The 20,923-nt window shown below is 38.7% G+C and overlaps 2 protein-coding genes across 2 annotated transcripts; both read left to right on the top strand.

Moving 5' to 3' along the window:
• The first annotated feature begins 5,163 nt into the window (after positions 1-5,163).
• LOC131724784 (gastrula zinc finger protein XlCGF7.1-like) lies at positions 5,164-10,011 on the top strand. Its single transcript, XM_059017537.1, has 2 exons — positions 5,164-5,174; positions 6,697-10,011. The coding sequence occupies exons 1-2, from the start codon at positions 5,164-5,166 to the stop codon at positions 7,349-7,351; spliced, it is 666 nt and encodes a 221-aa protein (XP_058873520.1). The 3' UTR covers positions 7,352-10,011.
• A 3,146-nt stretch (positions 10,012-13,157) lies between these two features.
• On the top strand, positions 13,158-16,024 carry LOC131724783 (zinc finger protein OZF-like). Its single transcript, XM_059017536.1, has one exon. The coding sequence runs from the start codon at positions 13,158-13,160 to the stop codon at positions 14,382-14,384; it is 1,227 nt and encodes a 408-aa protein (XP_058873519.1). The 3' UTR covers positions 14,385-16,024.
• Positions 16,025-20,923: the final 4,899 nt, after the last annotated feature.

Raw genomic sequence — 20,923 nt, 5'->3', positions numbered from 1 at the left:
ATTTAATCTATGAAGCTGAATATTTCTGAGTGAGTTAAAATTACTAAATAGCAGTGTGACATTTACACTTAGTGTCCAAATTCTTCACTGAGAGAGTTTTTTCTTTACAGCACAATATAGTTAAACTTACACTGAATGAGATGACATTTAAACTCCTACAGTGTTGAAAACTTTACTCTCTAGCAGGGTTAATTTCTTAACACTTTCCAAAGTGTTCATTTAACACGGAAATCGAGGGAGCCATATGTTCACTACAAAAGTGTCAGAGTTAATTGTGGGTTAATCCGGCCTTCATTGGAGGTATATTTTAGGAACAGCTTGTGGCACTGGCAAGATACAATTAAATAAATAAATAAATCCATACCCATGGTCCAGGACGTTAAACAGAATATTAATTATTAAACACATAATCAGAAAACAAGTGATTCACATGATTGATTGTATAATAAAATTACTCTGCTGTGAACTTGCTCAGCACATCGCTACAGTTGTGTACTTATAAGCAATGTGAGTACAAAATAACAAAACCGGGAAGATAATGTTACTGTTTCTGACCGGGACAAAAACATGAAGTCTGAAAACTGGCAAGCCCGGCTTTCCCGGGGCGTCTGGTCACCCTGGTCAAGGAATCCATTGCCGTTGTCATGGCAAATTTCGCCCCCCTGCCAAATTTGTCCCCCCCTGAGTCATGTGACATATTAGCGTACGAGTCACGTGACGATCAGATTTCGTGATGCAGAAATGATAGGGTAAAACATCGGCATTTTACTTACTGAAAGTTACGTTTGCTTTTTTATTGGCATTTATTCGTGTTATATTAATTTTTTTATATGTATCAATGTTTTTTGTATCATAAATGGTTGTGTATTTTATTTGATTACTCTTCACGTGATTACATAATAGCTTTTACAGTAAATATAAAATACATTAAGTCTTGTTTAATTACATATATGTATATATATATATATATATATATATATATATATATATATGCTAATTAATAATAATAATAATAATAATAATAATAATAATAATAATAATTAATAATAATAATAATAAAGTTGAACAGCTTAAATGATATTACAATTGTAACTTTTCAAATAAAAAAATGTTTATAACAAACAATAAGTTAGAAGTATAGTCTGGTAATAATTTCTACACATTTGTGGGTAGTCATGTTGATGTTGCTGTACTTGCTGTACTTATGGATCACAATCAGGGAGTTGTCATGATTACACATACAGTTGCAGACAAAATTATTGACACCCTTAACTAAAGATCATTCAAGACGCTTTTTATTTTTTTAATTGTTGTGAAATGTGGTAAGGTCGCGTAAAAGCCTTTTGTGTTTAGATGACTTTGTATAGTTATTTCATACACTGCTATACCAGATGTTTCTTTAAATCCTTGGCTGTTAATGGTGGATTTTTGCGAGCTGCTCAAACAGTTCTTTATGCTATAGTCGTACTTTTCCTGGGACGTCCATTCCTTTCCATCCTTTCAGTTGAATTAGTCTTCAAATACTTCCTGATTATTGTGGATTTTTGTATTACAATTTTTTTCCCCTCAACGCTCTTCATCGATTCCCCTTCTGCTGTAGTAGTTACTGTAACAAGTGCTTTTCTCACATCTGGATCTAACTCCTTTGTTTTACCATGCTGTGCTGAGTGCACAAACTATTTTGCTTCAGTTTCTGTGCGTGTTTTACAACTAATGGTTTTTTTTATATATAATATTGCTAAATTGATAAGTAGTGGTTTCTAATTGATTAATAGTGACTAACTCAATTAAGACTAACCTTAACTTACACAGACTTTAATTGAAAATGTGCCAATAAGTTTGTGATCAACAAATATTGTTATTTACACCAATATGATTAATATAGGTTATACAGTAGCTTCAGTGTATATTGTGCGAAACATTTAGGGAATGTCAAAAATTAAAGGAATGAACAGGTCAAAAGATTTAATCTTTAGCATTATTCATGCATGGTCTTGCACTAAATCTGCAAACACATTTCTCTTAGTTTAACCATATAACTTGTCATTAAAAAATGAAGTAATACACCCTCATGGTATGTGTTGCCACTTCCTACAGTGTTTGTCAGATCATTGGCATCGTCCTGGAATGGAGCCTGTCATTCTCAAAGCAGGTCTGCAGATTGGTGGTTGTTCATTTGTTATCAGTAATACTGTATATGCATTTGTTAAATATGTATGAAGCCAAATTATATGATATGCTATAAAGTAAGAATGTTTCTTCCATAACTTCAAACACTCAAAAGTACAAATTTGGAACTAGAAGCAATATGATTGTTAACCACAACATATTGTCCCTGACTTTAGTGTGTATAATTCAGGCTCTTAACTAATGAAGCATACAGGATGTCAGATTTGTGTAAATGCTAGAGTAGAAGTCAATCTAGATCCGAGTTGTCCAGTCTTAGTCCTGGGGAACCCTTAACAGAGCACTGCAGGGCAAGCAGAAATCTGCACTCAATCATTTTAGTGGGTTGTGTATCAGGTGTAGTTGTCCAAACCAGAAAGACATTCACAAAAAAGGCACATGTTGAAAAATGTAGCAAACTTTTTTTTCTGTATTCTTCACAATAAAACAAGTACATGATCAGATTGCATATTTCCATTGTAACGTGCGATCCAGGACTTAATGCGTAAGCATTAGTGAAAAAGAAAAACACTATACTGCAGGTCAGCTTTGGTAAAAAGCCCCGTCACCACGTCAAGGTCCTGACCGATGGAGTGGGGCGTTAGGAGCAGGTTTAACAGAACTTTAAAATGCCTTCTCACATAACCCACAAAAAGAGAAGGGCTTTCAAGAGGCTGTCTGTCTAAAAATGACATCACCAATTTATAGTGACGTGTGTTATCAGTAAATCATATGGACATTTCATGCTCTCAACTTCTATAATAAGTAATTGTCTAATATCAGTTAATAGGAATGGAAATCAAATTTGAAATTGAAGCATTAATGTCTGAAACATGTACACGTAAAATGTGAAGTTGTTTATCACTTCAGAATTACAGCTAAGGTACTTTTATATCATGTTACACCCACCTTATTTGGCACAATATCACTTCAATACAGTGAATCAGCCCCTCCCCAGCTGGTTCAATATAACTACATTAAACAAGGTGGGTGTTAGAACTGACATCCAATTTACTTTTGATATCTCTGCCCTGGAAATACTCAAGTCAGGCAGTAATTCAGTAGTTCAGAAACTAAGACTACCATACCAATCAAAAATGAAAATTATATATATATATATATATTACACACACACACGTTTATCATTTATTTAGATGTACATCTTCAAAAATACAGGGCGGCTTCAATAACTTATAATGTATTAATATTAATTTTCAATATTTCTCTATTTTTTTTACCTTTCAAAACGAATGTACTGGCTTTCTTTCTGATACCCCTCTTCTCCTCTTTGGTGGCTTGTTCAGGATACTCACCTGTGCTGAGGTAGCGATATACCGCTCTCAAGTGATCCATATCGATTGATAAATGTAGTTTTCTGAGGGGGAAAAAAACACAGTATTACAAATTTGTCCTGTAAAAAGAGAAATTATTTGATTACAATTGTACGACGGCGCCAACGAACTCCAACTGTCAGTGTCAAGATCTGTGGAGCAAAAGCAGTGAAGCGCTTAGCAACAGAACGCTGACATGTCACATGACTCAGGGGGGGACAAATTTGGCACGAGACCGTCAGCTTCCATCCGGGTGTTTCCAGCAGGAGGCGCCAATCCGCTACCGTGACGTCACGACGCGCTCGTCTCCATGGGAGCAGGGAGGAAGCGGAAGTGTGTACGGGTTTGTTTACATTGTGTGTGTGTGGGACTGCGTGGGGTTGTTGAGCTGCAGCAGCAGAGAAACTTGCTAAATAAGTCAAGTGCTGACTGAATAACAAAGAGAGGCTCCCAATATTATTCATAATAAAAGCGTGAATACAGAAAGGATATCAGTCTCAAGCTAACAGTCAGTGAAGATGGTCGTCAGTGTCTCCGTGTCGTTCTTTCAAGACGAGCTCGCCTCTACCATCGAGCACGCAGTGAAAGCGGCTGTAGACACCGTCTTGTGCCAAATCACAAAAGTTGTCGGCGGCAAATTCACTGAATTCCAAATGGAAATGGCTGGAAAGGAGAAAGAGAATGAAAGTCTGAAGCTGAGATTGGAAATATCAGAGAGCGAGTTGAAAGCAGTGCGGGAATGCATGAACGCTGCAGATGCAGACATTAAACAACCTCTCAGAAACATGAACCCCGACTGCAATGAGCAAGACTTTCAGAGGAACGAGAACCAGGGATTATTCATCAGAGTTCAAGGTGAGTTTAATAATGTTATGGTTCTTGTATGCCTTCCGGTCATTTTAAAAAAATACAATTAAATACAGCACTAATGTAATGTTTGTGTTTCCTTGAAGAAGGCATCGTTCACAATGTTGCATATATAATATCCATGATGTGTTATTTCATACAGTTATAAACTCCACAGAATTACATGATTGTATTTATTTGTACAGTGAGAGTTAAAAGCATGTATAATTTTGTTTCACGCAGATTCTGGAGAGAGACGTGCTTTCAGTGAAGCAGAGGAGGGGCCAGTGATAGAAGCTGTTTACACACAAGAGGAAATCTGTGATCAGGAGTGGTGTGGAAGAATAATGGAGATTACAGAGCTGACAATTGTAGAAAGTAAAGAGATCCCTGAACTTGAACCTGTCCACATTAAAGAGGAGTCCGTAAAGCTGGAGTGTGATCACATCACAGAGGAAGTTAGTGAAGAAAATAAAGTCGATACGCTGGAGGAGAATATAGTTAAGATGGAATCTAGCCGCTGTGAGGGTTGTCCTCCTGAACAGATCTGCATGAAACCCAATCAGCCTGTCTCTGAAGACACTGGTTGTTCTAGTGCTGGAGAAGCGGGCACTGTGCTGAGGTCCATTCAGAGGAAACATCACCCCCCTCAGGAAAGAGCTGCAGATGGAAAGGAGGAAGGAGCGATGCCGTCCACGAGCAGCACAGCCTGTGAGTAGAATGTCAAAAATACAGTTTATATAAGAATTGCAATTGTTTTGTGAAGAATTAAGAGTTTTATAATTTGTCTTGCTTTTCGATGTTCTAATTGTTAACAGTGATGGCTGTGAGGTGAAGCCTTGCAGTAAAGTGGTTGTGATTCAATGCTGTGCAGTAACCTTGGCTTCTGTTTCCTGCGCTTCTAAAGCAGATCTAGGAAGACGCACCTCCACTCCAGGACCCCAGAGCAAAATCTCTTCTGATGGGAAACTGCAGCGTAAGCAGAAACACAGAGAGTCGACACCCCAAGATGAATATGTGAACAAACTGAGAACTTACTCGGTTCAGAATCTTAGCCGACCACTTCCTGTGGGATATACAGCGACTCCACATCCCGACAGTTCTGCAACCCAGGGCAACTTCATTTCCCTACAAACTCCCCAGCAGATTCCTTCAGAGCAGATCTTGTATCACTGTACTGAATGTGGCACCAATTTCAGTAACCGAGGAAAGCTGAAAATACACCAGCGTATTCACACAGGAGAGAAACCGTTTTGCTGTACAGAGTGTGGGAAGAATTTTAATCAGAAAGGACACCTTCAAAGACACCAGCGAATTCACAAGGGAGAGAAACCGTACGAGTGTCCTGACTGTGGGAGGAGTTTTAATCAGAAAGGACACCTTCAAAAACACCAGCGAACTCACACAGGAGAGAAACCGTATGAGTGTCCTGACTGCAGGAGGCGTTTTACTCGGAAAGAAAGCCTTCAATTACACCAGCGAATTCACACAGGAGAGAAACCGTATGAGTGTCCTGACTGTGGGAGGCGTTTTACTCGGAAAGAAAGCCTTCAATTACACCAGCGAATTCACACATGAGAGAAACTGTACGAGTGTCCTGACTGTGGGAGGCGTTTTAATCAGAAAGGAAACCTTCAAACACACCAGCTAACTCACAGTACAGATAAACCATTTCACTGTGCTGATTGTGGGAAAGATTTTAATCATAAAACTTTACTTAACCCTTTGCGGTCCATTTATTAACTGCGCGTCAGGCACGCCAGGTCTAATTAATTTTCACACGCGCAGTTAATTTTATACGCGCTGTTTAAAAGTATTTTTTTTCACAGTCAAACGGGTTTAAATGGCCCTGCATATCAACAAAGCACTCAGTAGGCATCTCCAGCACCGCCCCACCCTTTTGTTTGCTATAGCGTTCAGCTATGTAAGAAATAAATAATAATAATAATAATAGTCGTACATACCGATCGATCATCTCCGGATCACTCGTTTTATCACCAAACTCCTCAATAATGCGATCCAAGTCGTTATTTTATTATTATAACATCTGACAAAAGCTCTGCAAATGTCCATGATAGTCTCTCTGCGCTGACGCACTCAGCCAGCTTGTTTACTATGAACGCCCCGTTATCTGATACCTGATACCATGTATCACTATTCATGAGATACGCCTTTTTTTTTTTTTTTTTTTTTTTTTTTCCCCCCGACTTGTCTCGGCTCCTATCGCTCCCACTCGGCAATTGAATGGTTTTCTCGGCTTTTTCCGGAGAAAAAACGACTAAACACCCGTTTATTGCGTTGCTATAATGATGTCGGACCCAGTCCGACAAAGGACCTGTGAGGAATAATTGCAATGTCGGACCCAGTCCGACAATGGACCGCAAAGGGTTAAAGCACACCAGCAAATTCACAAGGGAGAGAAACTGTTTCACTGTACTGATTGTGGGAAGAGTTTTAATCATAAACGTAAGCTTCAAAAACACAAGCGAATTCACACGGGAGAGAAACCGTACGAGTGTCCTGACTGTGGGAGGTGTTTTACTCAGAAATATAACCTTCAATCACACCAGCGAATTCACACGGGAGAGAAACCATATTACTGTACTGATTGTGGGAAGAGTTTTAATCATAAATGTAACCTTCAAACACACCAGCGAATTCACACGGCAGAGAAACCGTTTCAATGTCCTGACTGTGGGAGGTGTTTTAATCGGAAAGTATACCTTCAATCACACCAGCTAACTCACAGTACAGGTAAACCATTTCAGTGTGCTGATTGTGGGAAAGGTTTTAATCAGAAATATAGACTTCAAGTACACCAGCGAATTCACACGGGGGAGAAACCGTTTCACTGTGCTGATTGTGGGAAGAGTTTTAATCATAAATGTAACCTTCAAAGACACCAGCTAACTCACAGTACAGATAAACCATTTCACTGTGCTGATTGTGGGAAAGGTTTTAATCAGAAATGTGACCTTCAACAACACCAGCTAACTCACACAGGATAGAAACCGATAGCTTTGAAAATCCATTTACAAACATTAATACTGAAGCTAAATGGAAAAGACATTTCAATGAAAAACAAGGTGTGGTGGAGCCTGTTGAGGTCCCTCTAGGAGTAAGATTTGACAGCAGAAGAAACCGGGATACAGGCACATATGATCACGATCCTGTAACTGACAAGTGTATTCATATTCCATTGTTAGAAACTTTAAAGTTTATATTTAGGAGTCCAGACATTTGTAATCCTATTGTACAACCCTGTGAACAAAACACGGTTTATAAAGATTTCTGGTGACGGCAGCTGCTATAGAAATCATCCACTTTTCTCTCGGCATAGAAATGCATTTCAAATACAACTTTACTAGGATGACTTTGAAACTGCAAACCCATTAGGATCCATGCAAGGGATACATCAAATTGGAAGCTTATATTTTATTCTTAGAAATCTTTCACCAAAGGTAAATTCAGCACTAATGAATATTCACCTTGTTTCACTGTTCCACACACAAGATATTAAAAAGTATGGATTTAATGCTATACTACAACCTCACGTTGATGATTAATAAATTCATGTAAGTACTGGAATTAAAGTTCCTTTTTCTGAAGAACCAATTGATGGTACAGTTGCTCAGGTCACAGGAGATACCTTGGGGGTGCACACACTTCTGGGGTTCAGGGAATCTTTCGGTTCAGTTTTTTTTTCTGTCGACTCTGCTTGATTGATAAGAATGCGTCTCAGTCAGTATTCAGCGACGATGATTCTAACATCATATTACGTGACAGAGTTTTGCATGAACAGCATTGCAATGATCTGCTAGCAGACCCTACATGACCCTCCTCCTTTGGAATGAAGCGATATTGTTTGCTGAATGACTTACAGTTTCTTTCTCATTTGTGATCATTTTGCTTTTGATATTATGCGCGATGTCCTCGAAGGCGTCCCTCAGTATGAAATGAAGTTGCTTTTTGGCTTTCTCTCTGACAGTGTCATCTCCAAGCATGACATCATAGAATTCACTCTTAGAATTATGGTTTCTTGGAGAGAAAGAATCGTCCAAGGTTCAATCTAGAGCAGTCTGGCAATGGGATAGAGCTCAATGCGATGTGGGCAGCAGTGTGGAGTAGTGGTTAGGGCTCTGGACTCTTGACTGGAGGGTCGTGGGTTCAATCCCAGGTGGGGGGACACTGCTGCTGTACCCTTGAGCAAGGTACTGTACCTAGATTGCTCCAGTAAAAACCCAACTGTATAAATGGGTAATTGTACGTAAAAATAATGTGATATCTTGTAACAATTGTAAGTCGCCCTGGATAAGGGCGTCAGCTAAGAAATAAATAATAATAATTCAGACATTCTGCTTAATTAAAATATTTCCCTAGCATTTGGAGACATTGTAAACGAGGGAAACAAAAATCGGAGCTTGCTTCTGATGTTATTAAAAATTGTCAATATTGTTTTTTCACCAGTGATTACTGAGGGTATGACAGTGTATCAGGGCAGCAGTGTGGAGTAATGTAGAACATCTTCATTCATTTCATGCGAGAGGAACTCGGAAAAACGTTCCATTTGATCTGCAGACTTCATATGGCTTTGAAGAACCTGATTTGCATGCGATTCCAGTGAGTTATTTAATGTAGATGCCAACCACAACATTGTATTTTGATTTGAAGTTCTATAGTTTTGGAATTGAAATAAGTATCGTGGCACTTTGAGGGCTGGTTATGCAATGGGAATTTCTATAAATATGAAAATATAAAGGAAGATGTAAATATCACTCCTTCCACAGAAGGTGCAGGTTTGTCACTGCTTCCATTGAATTGAGGAGATTTAGAAATCGCAGCCAAAAGTGTGTTCACAAAGAACGTCCAAAATATGAGATCCAAAGGCAACCAAACCACTCACCATGGACACAGACATTTAAACTCCTACAGTGTTGAAAACTTTACTCTCTAGCAGGGTTAATTTCTTAACACTTTCCAAAGTGTTCATTTAACACGGAAATCGAGGGAGCCATATGTTCACTACAAAAGTGTCAGAGTTAATTATGGGTTAATCCGGCCTTGATTGGAGGTATATTTTAGGAACAGCTTGTGGCACTGGCAAGATACAATTAAATAAATGAATAAATCCATAGCCATGGTCCAGGACGTTAAACAGAATATGAATTATTAAACACATAATCAGAAAACAAGTGATTCACATGATTGATTGTATAATAAAATTACTCTGCTGTGAACTTGCTCAGCACATCGCTACAGTTGTGTACTTATAAGCAATGTGAGTACAAAATAACAAAACCGGGAAGATAATGTTACTGTTTCTGACCGGGACAAAAACATGAAGTCTGAAAACTGGCAAGCCCGGCTTTCCCGGGGCGTCTGGTCACCCTGGTCAAGGAATCCATTGCCGTTGTCATGGCAAATTTCGCCCCCCTGCCAAATTTGTCCCCCCCTGAGTCATGTGACATATTAGCGTACGAGTCACGTGACGATCAGATTTCGTGATGCAGAAATGATAGGGTAAAACATCGGCATTTTACTTACTGAAAGTTACGTTTGCTTTTTTATTGGCATTTATTCGTGTTATATTAATTTTTTTATATGTATCAATGTTTTTTGTATCATAAATGGTTGTGTATTTTATTTGATTACTCTTCACGTGATTACATAATAGCTTTTACAGTAAATATAAAATACATTAAGTCTTGTTTAATTACATATATGTATATATATATATATATATATATATATATATGCTAATTAATAATAATAATAATAATAATAATAATAATAATAATAATAATCATCCAGAACTCTGCTGCTCGCCTGGTGTTCTCTCTACCTCGCTTCGCCCACGCTACTCCACTACTCCGCTCGCTCCACTGGCTCCCGATCACCGCTCGCATCCAGTTCAAGACTCTTGTACTAGCCTACAGATGCCTTGATCAGACTGCACCCAGCTACCTCCAGACCCTCATCTCTCCCTACACCCCCACTCGACCTCTCCGCTCCGCCTGCACTAGAAGACTGGCTCTACCTCCGCTACGCTCCCCTGCCTCCCGAGCCCGCTCCTTCTCCACCCTTGCTCCGCAGTGGTGGAACGACCTTCCTACAGATGTCAGGACTGCCCAGTCCCTGACCACATTCCGGCGCCTCCTTAAGACTCACCTCTTCAAACAGCACCTGTAGCTCCTCTGTTGTATCCTGGGACACTATCACCCTTCATTTAAATATGCTTTATTTTGCTCTTACCTGCCCCCTATTTTACTGCATTTAATCCTGTACCTCAGAATATTGTAATCTCCCAAGTGTTTAATCTGTAGTATTTTGTACTTAATCATATCCTGATGTAACTATCACTACTTAATCATATCCTGATGTAACTTTCACTATTATCTGCTGTATTATTGAATTGTGGTTTGTCACACTTGAGAATTATTGTATTTCTTGTTCTTATTGTATGACTTATATTGTAACACTTGAATGTATTTGTATTTGCTTGCGATTGTAAATCGCCCTGGATAAGGGCGTCTGCTAAGAAATAAATAATAATACATTTCATGCTCTCAACTTCTATAATAAGTAATTGTCTAATATCAGTTAATAGGAATGGAAATCGAATTTGAAATTGAAGCATTAATGTCTGAAACATGTACACGTAAAATGTGAAGTTGTTTATCACTTCAGAATTACAGCTAAGGTACTTTTATATCATGTTACACCCACCTTATTTGGCACAATATCACTTCAATACAGTGAATCAGCCCCTCCCCAGCTGGTTCAATATAACTACATTAAACAAGGTGGGTGTTAGAACTGACATCCAATTTACTTTTGATATCTCTGCCCTGGAAATACTCAAGTCAGGCAGTAATTCAGTAGTTCAGAAACTAAGACTACCATACCAATCAAAAATGAAAATTATATATATATATATATATATTACACACACACACGTTTATCATTTATTTAGATGTACATCTTCAAAAATACAGGGCGGCTTCAATAACTTATAATGTATTAATATTAATTTTCAATATTTCTCTATTTTTTTTACCTTTCAAAACGAATGTACTGGCTTTCTTTCTGATACCCCTCTTCTCCTCTTTGGTGGCTTGTTCAGGATACTCACCTGTGCTGAGGTAGCGATATACCGCTCTCAAGTGATCCATATCGATTGATAAATGTAGTTTTCTGAGGGGGAAAAAAACACAGTATTACAAATTTGTCCTGTAAAAAGAGAAATTATTTGATTACAATTGTACGACGGCGCCAAAGAACTCCAACTGTCAGTGTCAAGATCTGTGGAGCAAAAGCAGTGACGCGCTTAGCAACAGAACGCTGACATGTCACATGACTCAGGGGGGGACAAATTTGGCACGAGACCGTCAGCTTCCATCCGGGTGTTTCCAGCAGGAGGCGCCAATCCGCTACCGTGACGTCACGACGCGCTCGTCTCCATGGGAGCAGGGAGGAAGCGGAAGTGTGTACGGGTTTGTTTACATTGTGTGTGTGTGGGACTGCGTGGGGTTGTTGAGCTGCAGCAGCAGAGAAACTTGCTAAATAAGTCAAGTGCTGACTGAATAACAAAGAGAGGCGCCCAATATTATTCATAATAAAAGCGTGAATACAGAAAGGATATCAGTCTCAAGCTAACAGTCAGTGAAGATGGTCGTCAGTGTCTCCGTGTCGTTCTTTCAAGACGAGCTCGCCTCTACCATCGAGCACGCAGTGAAAGCGGCTGTAGACACCGTCTTGTGCGAAATCACAAAAGTTGTCGGCGGCAAATTCACTGAATTCCAAATGGAAATGGCTGGAAAGGAGAAAGAGAATGAAAGTCTGAAGCTGAGATTGGAAATATCAGAGAGCGAGTTGAAAGCAGTGCGGGAATGCATGAACGCTGCAGATGCAGACATTAAACAACCTCTCAGAAACATGAACCCCGACTGCAATGAACAAGACTTTCAGAGGAACGAGAACCAGGGATTATTCACCAGAGTTCAAGGTGAGTTTAATAATGTTATGGTTCTTGTATGCCTTCCGGTCATTTAAAAATAAAATACAATTAAATACAGCACTACTGTAATGATTGTGTTTCCTTGAAGAAGGCACCGTTCACAATGTTGCATATATAATATCCATGATGTGTTATTTCATACAGTTATAAACTCCTCAGAATTACATGATTGTATTTATTTGTACAGTGAGAGTTAAAAGCATGTATAATTTTGTTTCACACAGATTCTGGAGAGAGACGTGCTTTCAGTGAAGCAGAGGAGGGGCCAGTGATAGAAGCTGTTTACACAAAAGAGGAAATCTGTGATCAGGAGTGGTGTGGAAGAATAATGGAGATTACAGACCTGACAATTGTAGAAAGTAAAGAGATCCCTGAACTTGAACCTGTCCACATTAAAGAGGAGGCCGTAGAGCTGGAGTGTGATCACATCACAGAGGAAGTTAGTAAAGAAAATAAAGTCAATACACTGGAGGAGAATATAGTTAAGATGGAATCTAGCCGCTGTGAGGATTATCCTCCTGAACAGATCTGCATGAAACCCAATCAGCCTGTCTCTGAAGACACTGGTTCTAGTGTTGGAGAAGAGGGCACTGTGCTGGGGTCCATTCAGAGGAAACATCACCCCCCTCAGGAAAGAGATGCAGATGGAAAGGAGGAAGGAGCGATGCCGTCCACGAGCAGCACAGCCTGTGAGTAGAATGTCAAAAATACAGTTTATATAAGAATTGCAATTGTTTTGTGAAGGATTAAGAGTTTATCATCTTTCTTGCTATTCATTGTTCTAATTGTTAACAGTGATGGATGTGAGGTGCAGCCTTGCAGGAAAGTCGACTCCCCAAGATGATTATGTGAAGAAACTGAGAACTCGCTCGGTTCAGAATCTTTCTGCACAAGATAGCCGACCACTTCCTGTGGGATATACAGCGACTCCACATCCTGACAGTTCTGCAACCCAGGGCAACTTCATTTCCTTACAAACTCCACAGCAGGTTCCTTCAGAGCAAATTTTGTATCACTGTTCTGAATGTGTCACCAATTTCAGTGATCGGGAAAAGCTGAAAACACACCAGCGAATTCACACGGGAGAGAATCCGTTTCACTGTGCTGATTGTGGGAAGAGTTTTAATGAGAAATGTAAACTTCCGTTACACCAGCAAATTCACACAGGAGAGAAACCATTTGTGTGTTCTGACTGTGGAAGGAGTTTTAAACAGAAACGTAGACTGCAAACACACCAGTTAACTCACACAGGAGAGAAGCCGTATGTGTGTCCAGTATGTGGGAAGAGTTTCAATCGGAAAGACAGCCTCAGAACACACCACATAAAAATCCACATGGGAGAGAAACCATACGAGTGTCCTGACTGTGGGAGGCATTTTAATCACAAATGTAACCTTCAAAGACACCAGCGAATTCACAGAGGAGAGAAACCGTTTCACTGTGCTGATTGTGGGAGGTGTTTTAATCACAAACGTAACCTTCACAGACACAAGCGAATTCACACAGGAGAGAAACCGTTTCACTGTGCTGATTGTGGGAGGAGTTTTAATCAGAAAATTGACCTTCAAAGACACCAGCTAACTCACAGTACAGATAAACTGTTTCAATGTGCTGATTGTGGGAAAGGTTTTAATCGTAAACATAGACTTAAAGCACACCAGCGAATTCACACGGGAGAGAAACCGTTTCACTGTGCTGATTGTGGGAATAGTTTTAATCAGAAATGTAAATTTCAGTTACACCAGCGAATTCACACGGGAGAGAAACCATTTGTGTGTTCTGACTGTGGGAAGAGTTTTAAACAGAAACGTAGACTGCAAACTCACCAGCGAATTCACACAGGAGAGAAACCGTATGAGTGTCCAGTATGTGGGAAGAGTTTGAGTCGGAAGGACAACCTCAGAACACACCTCATAACCCACACGGGAGAGAAACCTTTTGAGTGTAGTGAGTGTGGGAAGAGATTTGCAGAGTCAAAAAAACTAAAGAAACACAGTCTAGTTCACAGAGATGTTGTCAGGTAGGACACTTACAAAAAAAAAAAAATTCAGTTTTCTTAATGAAAGCATCTCAATCACACCAGAATACCAAAGCAGACCCTGCGTCTCTCTCGTCGGTTTCAAATGCAGAGAGCTGTGAAAATAAATGAATTCAACTCAAAAAACCCCAAGCCTGCTGTGTATGCAAATGATTGTAGCCCTGTTTCCTACAGCAGTGCTTCTGAAACTGGGGAGGCACAGAATGTATCCTGGGGGGGTTGAGAAAGCTCAGGCAAACATGTAGAAATGACCGCGCACATCTTAACCTGTATATATATTAAAACAAATGCTACTGCTGACACCTCCTGCCACACGAAGTACCGCAGACGAGAGGAAGGGTCAGGGTGTCAGCTTCAACAACATTACTGGGGAGTGGCTTCCAGACCCTCACAATTCTCTGTGTAAAAAAAGTGCCTCCTATTTTATTCTCAATTTAAGGGTCCATATTTCCAATGACAGATGTTAGAACATTAGTAGCTACACCACAACCCTGCAGTTTTGCAATTACAGACGCACACATTTTTTGGGCGAGATAGGGCAGCAGTGTGGAGTAGTGGTTAGGGCTCTGGACTCTTGACCGGAGGGTCGTAGGTTCAATCCCAGGTGGGGGACGCTGCTGCTGTACCCTTGAGCAAGGTACTTTACCTAGATTTCTCCAGTAAAAACCCAACTGTATCAATGGGTAATTGTATGTAAAAATAACGTGATATCTTGTAACAATTGTAAGTTGCCCTGGATAAGGGCGTCGGCTAAGAAATAAATAATAATAATAATCTTTGTCACATAGCAGCTTTGTGAAGTTCCCGGTGATTCTAAAGAAAAATCATTCAAGCCACTTTGCTGGTCAGAGATACTTCCATCTCTCATTGGAAATATGGAGGAACTTGTGCATGAATTGCATTCAGATATAAAAGATGATGTAATGGGCTTCGTATCTTCTCACCACACCATTAGATCTAAGATGGAGAAAAGCCTCGACAGCTTTGAAAATCCATTTACAAACTTTAATACTGAAGCTAAATGGAAAAAAACATTTCAGTGAATAATGGGGTGTATTTGTATTTTGATTTTAAGTTCTATAGTTTTGGAATTGAAATAAGTATCGTGGCACTTTGAGGGCTGGTTATGCAATGGGAATTTCTATAAATATGGAGATATAAAGGAAGATGTAAATATCACTCCTTCCACAGAAGGTGCAGGTTTGTCACTGCTTCCATTGAATTGAGGAGATTTAGAAATCGCAACCAAAAGTGTGTTCACAAAGAACACCCAAAATATGAGATCGAAAGGCAACCAAACCACTCACCGTGGACACAAACTTTTTGCTGTGATGTCAAAATCTCCCGAGTTAAAGTGAAACAGTAACACAATGTCATGTTCTGGAGTTAAATGCATTTGTGTGAATTACAAGTTGGGCTACAGAAATAGTACAAAATAACCCAGGATGGCAGTGAGGACATTTTGATTTGTAAAATGATATTCAAGTGTACTTTTTTTTCTTCCTTTACCAGCAGTTATTCTTGTGGATGAACACTGTTGTCTAAAAGTAACTGACATCCAAAAATTATAAACTGTACTTGGTGTCCAAAAGATGTATTTTGTGAAATAAATGCTTTGATTTAATAGAGTCATGTGTCTGGATCCCTTTTTAGAATTTGTATGAAGTGTATTTAATTACTGCTTTGTCTTACAAATATTCCTGTAGCATAGTATTTAATCTATGAAGCTGAATATTTATGAGTGAGTTAAAATTACTAAATAGCAGTGTGACATTTACACTTACACCACAATATAGTTAAACTTACACTGAACGAGATGACATTTAAACTCCTACAGTGTTGAAAACTTTACTCTCTAGCAGGGTTAATTTCTTAACACTTTCCAAAGTGTTCATTTAACACGGAAATCGAGGGAGCCATATGTTCACTACAAAAGTGTCAGAGTTAATTATGGGTTAATCCGGCCTTGATTGGAGGTATATTTTAGGAACAGCTTGTGGCACTGGCAAGATACAATTAAATAAATGAATAAATCCATAGCCATGGTCCAGGACGTTAAACAGAATATGAATTATTAAACACATAATCAGAAAACAAGTGATTCACATGATTGATTGTATAATAAAATTACTCTGCTGTGAACTTGCTCAGCACATCGCTACAGTTGTGTACTTATAAGCAATGTGAGTACAAAATAACAAAACCGGGAAGATAATGTTACTGTTTCTGACCGGGACAAAAACATGAAGTCTGAAAACTGGCAAGCCCGGCTTTCCCGGGGCGTCTGGTCACCCTGGTCAAGGAATCCATTGCCGTTGTCATGGCAAATTTCGCCCCCCTGCCAAATTTGTCCCCCCCTGAGTCATGTGACATATTAGCGTACGAGTCACGTGACGATCAGATTTCGTGATGCAGAAATGATAGGGTAAAACATCGGCATTTTACTTACTGAAAGTTACGTTTGCTTTTTTATTGGCATTTATTCGTGTTATATTAATTTTTTTATATGTATCAATGTTTTTTGTATCATAAATGGTTGTGTATTTTATTTGATTACTCTTCACGTGATTACATAATAGCTTTTACAGTAAATATAAAATACATTAAGTCTTGTTTAATTACATATATGTATATATATATATATATATATATATATATATATATGCTAATTAATAATAATAATAATAATAATAATAATAATAATAATAATAATTAATAATAATAATAATAAAGTTGAACAGCTTAAATGATATTACAATTGTAACTTTTCAAATAAAAAAATGTTTATAACAAACAATAAGTTAGAAGTATAGTCTGGTAATAATTTCTACACATTTGTGGGTAGTCATGTTGATGTTGCTGTACTTGCTGTACTTATGGATCACAATCAGGGAGTTGTCATGATTACACATACAGTTGCAGACAAAATTATTGACACCCTTAACTAAAGATCATTCAAGACGCTTTTTATTTTTTTAATTGTTGTGAAATGTGGTAAGGTCGCGTAAAAGCCTTTTGTGTTTAGATGACTTTGTATAGTTATTTCATACACTGCTATACCAGATGTTTCTTTAAATCCTTGGCTGTTAATGGTGGATTTTTGCGAGCTGCTCAAACAGTTCTTTATGCTATAGTCGTACTTTTCCTGGGACGTCCATTCCTTTCCATCCTTTCAGTTGAATTAGTCTTCAAATACTTCCTGATTATTGTGGATTTTTGTATTACAATTTTTTTCCCCTCAACGCTCTTCATCGATTCCCCTTCTGCTGTAGTAGTTACTGTAACAAGTGCTTTTCTCACATCTGGATCTAACTCCTTTGTTTTACCATGCTGTGCTGAGTGCACAAACTATTTTGCTTCAGTTTCTGTGCGTGTTTTACAACTAATGGTTTTTTTTATATATAATATTGCTAAATTGATAAGTAGTGGTTTCTAATTGATTAATAGTGACTAACTCAATTAAGACTAACCTTAACTTACACAGACTTTAATTGAAAATGTGCCAATAAGTTTGTGATCAACAAATATTGTTATTTACACCAATATGATTAATATAGGTTATACAGTAGCTTCAGTGTATATTGTGCGAAACATTTAGGGAATGTCAAAAATTAAAGGAATGAACAGGTCAAAAGATTTAATCTTTAGCATTATTCATGCATGGTCTTGCACTAAATCTGCAAACACATTTCTCTTAGTTTAACCATATAACTTGTCATTAAAAAATGAAGTAATACACCCTCATGGTATGTGTTGCCACTTCCTACAGTGTTTGTCAGATCATTGGCATCGTCCTGGAATGGAGCCTGTCATTCTCAAAGCAGGTCTGCAGATTGGTGGTTGTTCATTTGTTATCAGTAATACTGTATATGCATTTGTTAAATATGTATGAAGCCAAATTATATGATATGCTATAAAGTAAGAATGTTTCTTCCATAACTTCAAACACTCAAAAGTACAAATTTGGAACTAGAAGCAATATGATTGTTAACCACAACATATTGTCCCTGACTTTAGTGTGTATAATTCAGGCTCTTAACTAATGAAGCATACAGGATGTCAGATTTGTGTAAATGCTAGAGTAGAAGTCAATCTAGATCCGAGTTGTCCAGTCTTAGTCCTGGGGAACCCTTAACAGAGCACTGCAGGGCAAGCAGAAATCTGCACTCAATCATTTTAGTGGGTTGTGTATCAGGTGTAGTTGTCCAAACCAGAAAGACATTCACAAAAAAGGCACATGTTGAAAAATGTAGCAAACTTTTTTTTCTGTATTCTTCACAATAAAACAAGTACATGATCAGATTGCATATTTCCATTGTAACGTGCGATCCAGGACTTAATGCGTAAGCATTAGTGAAAAAGAAAAACACTATACTGGAGGTCAGCTTTGGTAAAAAGCCCCGTCACCACGTCAAGGTCCTGACCGATGGAGTGGGGCGTTAGGAGCAGGTTTAACAGAACTTTAAAATGCCTTCTCACATAACCCACAAAAAGAGAAGGGCTTTCAAGAGGCTGTCTGTCTAAAAATGACATCACCAATTTATAGTGACGTGTGTTATCAGTAAATCATATGGACATTTCATGCTCTCAACTTCTATAATAAGTAATTGTCTAATATCAGTTAATAGGAATGGAAATCGAATTTGAAATTGAAGCATTAATGTCTGAAACATGTACACGTAAAATGTGAAGTTGTTTATCACTTCAGAATTACAGCTAAGGTACTTTTATATCATGTTACACCCACCTTATTTGGCACAATATCACTTCAATACAGTGAATCAGCCCCTCCCCAGCTGGTTCAATATAACTACATTAAACAAGGTGGGTGTTAGAACTGACATCCAATTTACTTTTGATATCTCTGCCCTGGAAATACTCAAGTCAGGCAGTAATTCAGTAGTTCAGAAACTAAGACTACCATACCAATCAAAAATGAAAATTATATATATATATATATATATTACACACACACACGTTTATCATTTATTTAGATGTACATCTTCAAAAATACAGGGCGGCTTCAATAACTTATAATGTATTAATATTAATTTTCAATATTTCTCTATTTTTTTTACCTTTCAAAACGAATGTACTGGCTTTCTTTCTGATACCCCTCTTCTCCTCTTTGGTGGCTTGTTCAGGATACTCACCTGTGCTGAGGTAGCGATATACCGCTCTCAAGTGATCCATATCGATTGATAAATGTAGTTTTCTGAGGGGGAAAAAAACACAGTATTACAAATTTGTCCTGTAAAAAGAGAAATTATTTGATTACAATTGTACGACGGCGCCAAAGAACTCCAACTGTCAGTGTCAAGATCTGTGGAGCAAAAGCAGTGACGCGCTTAGCAACAGAACGCTGACATGTCACATGACTCAGGGGGGGACAAATTTGGCACGAGACCGTCAGCTTCCATCCGGGTGTTTCCAGCAGGAGGCGCCAATCCGCTACCGTGACGTCACGACGCGCTCGTCTCCATGGGAGCAGGGAGGAAGCGGAAGTGTGTACGGGTTTGTTTACATTGTGTGTGTGTGGGACTGCGTGGGGTTGTTGAGCTGCAGCAGCAGAGAAACTTGCTAAATAAGTCAAGTGCTGACTGAATAACAAAGAGAGGCTCCCAATATTATTCATAATAAAAGCGTGAATACAGAAAGGATATCAGTCTCAAGCTAACAGTCAGTGAAGATGGTCGTCAGTGTCTCCGTGTCGTTCTTTCAAGACGAGCTCGCCTCTACCATCGAGCACGCAGTGAAAGCGGCTGTAGACACCGTCTTGTGCGAAATCACAAAAGTTGTCGGCGGCAAATTCACTGAATTCCGAATGGAAATGGCTGGAAAGGAGAAAGAGAATGAAAGTCTGAAGCTGAGATTGGAAATATCAGAGAGCGAGTTGAAAGCAGTGCGGGAATGCATGAACGCTGCAGATGCAGACATTAAACAACCTCTCAGAAACATGAACCCCGACTGCAATGAACAAGACTTTCAGAGGAACGAGAACCAGGGATTATTCACCAGAGTTCAAGGTGAGTTTAATAATGTTATGGTTCTTGTATGCCTTCCGGTCATTTAAAAATAAAATACAATTAAATACAGCACTACTGTAATGATTGTGTTTCCTTGAAGAAGGCACCGTTCACAATGTTGCATATATAATATCCATGATGTGTTATTTCATACAGTTATAAACTCCTCAGAATTACATGATTGTATTTATTTGTACAGTGAGAGTTAAAAGCATGTATAATTTTGTTTCACACAGATTCTGGAGAGAGACGTGCTTTCAGTGAAGCAGAGGAGGGTCCAGTGATAGAAGCTGTTTACACAAAAGAGGAAATCTGTGATCAGGAGTGGTGTGGAAGAATAATGGAGATTACAGACCTGACAATTGTAGAAAGTAAAGAGATCCCTGAACTTGAACCTGTCCACATTAAAGAGGAGGCTTTAGAGCTGGAGTGTGATCACATCACAGAGGAAGTTAGTAAAGAAAATAAAGTCAATACACTGGAGGAGAATATAGTTAAG

Source organism: Acipenser ruthenus, chromosome 57 (assembly GCF_902713425.1).
Source record: "Acipenser ruthenus chromosome 57, fAciRut3.2 maternal haplotype, whole genome shotgun sequence".
Taxonomy (NCBI): domain Eukaryota; kingdom Metazoa; phylum Chordata; class Actinopteri; order Acipenseriformes; family Acipenseridae; genus Acipenser; species Acipenser ruthenus.
Note: the sequence above shows the minus strand (reverse complement) of the source record. Positions and strands in the feature narration are given on the sequence as shown.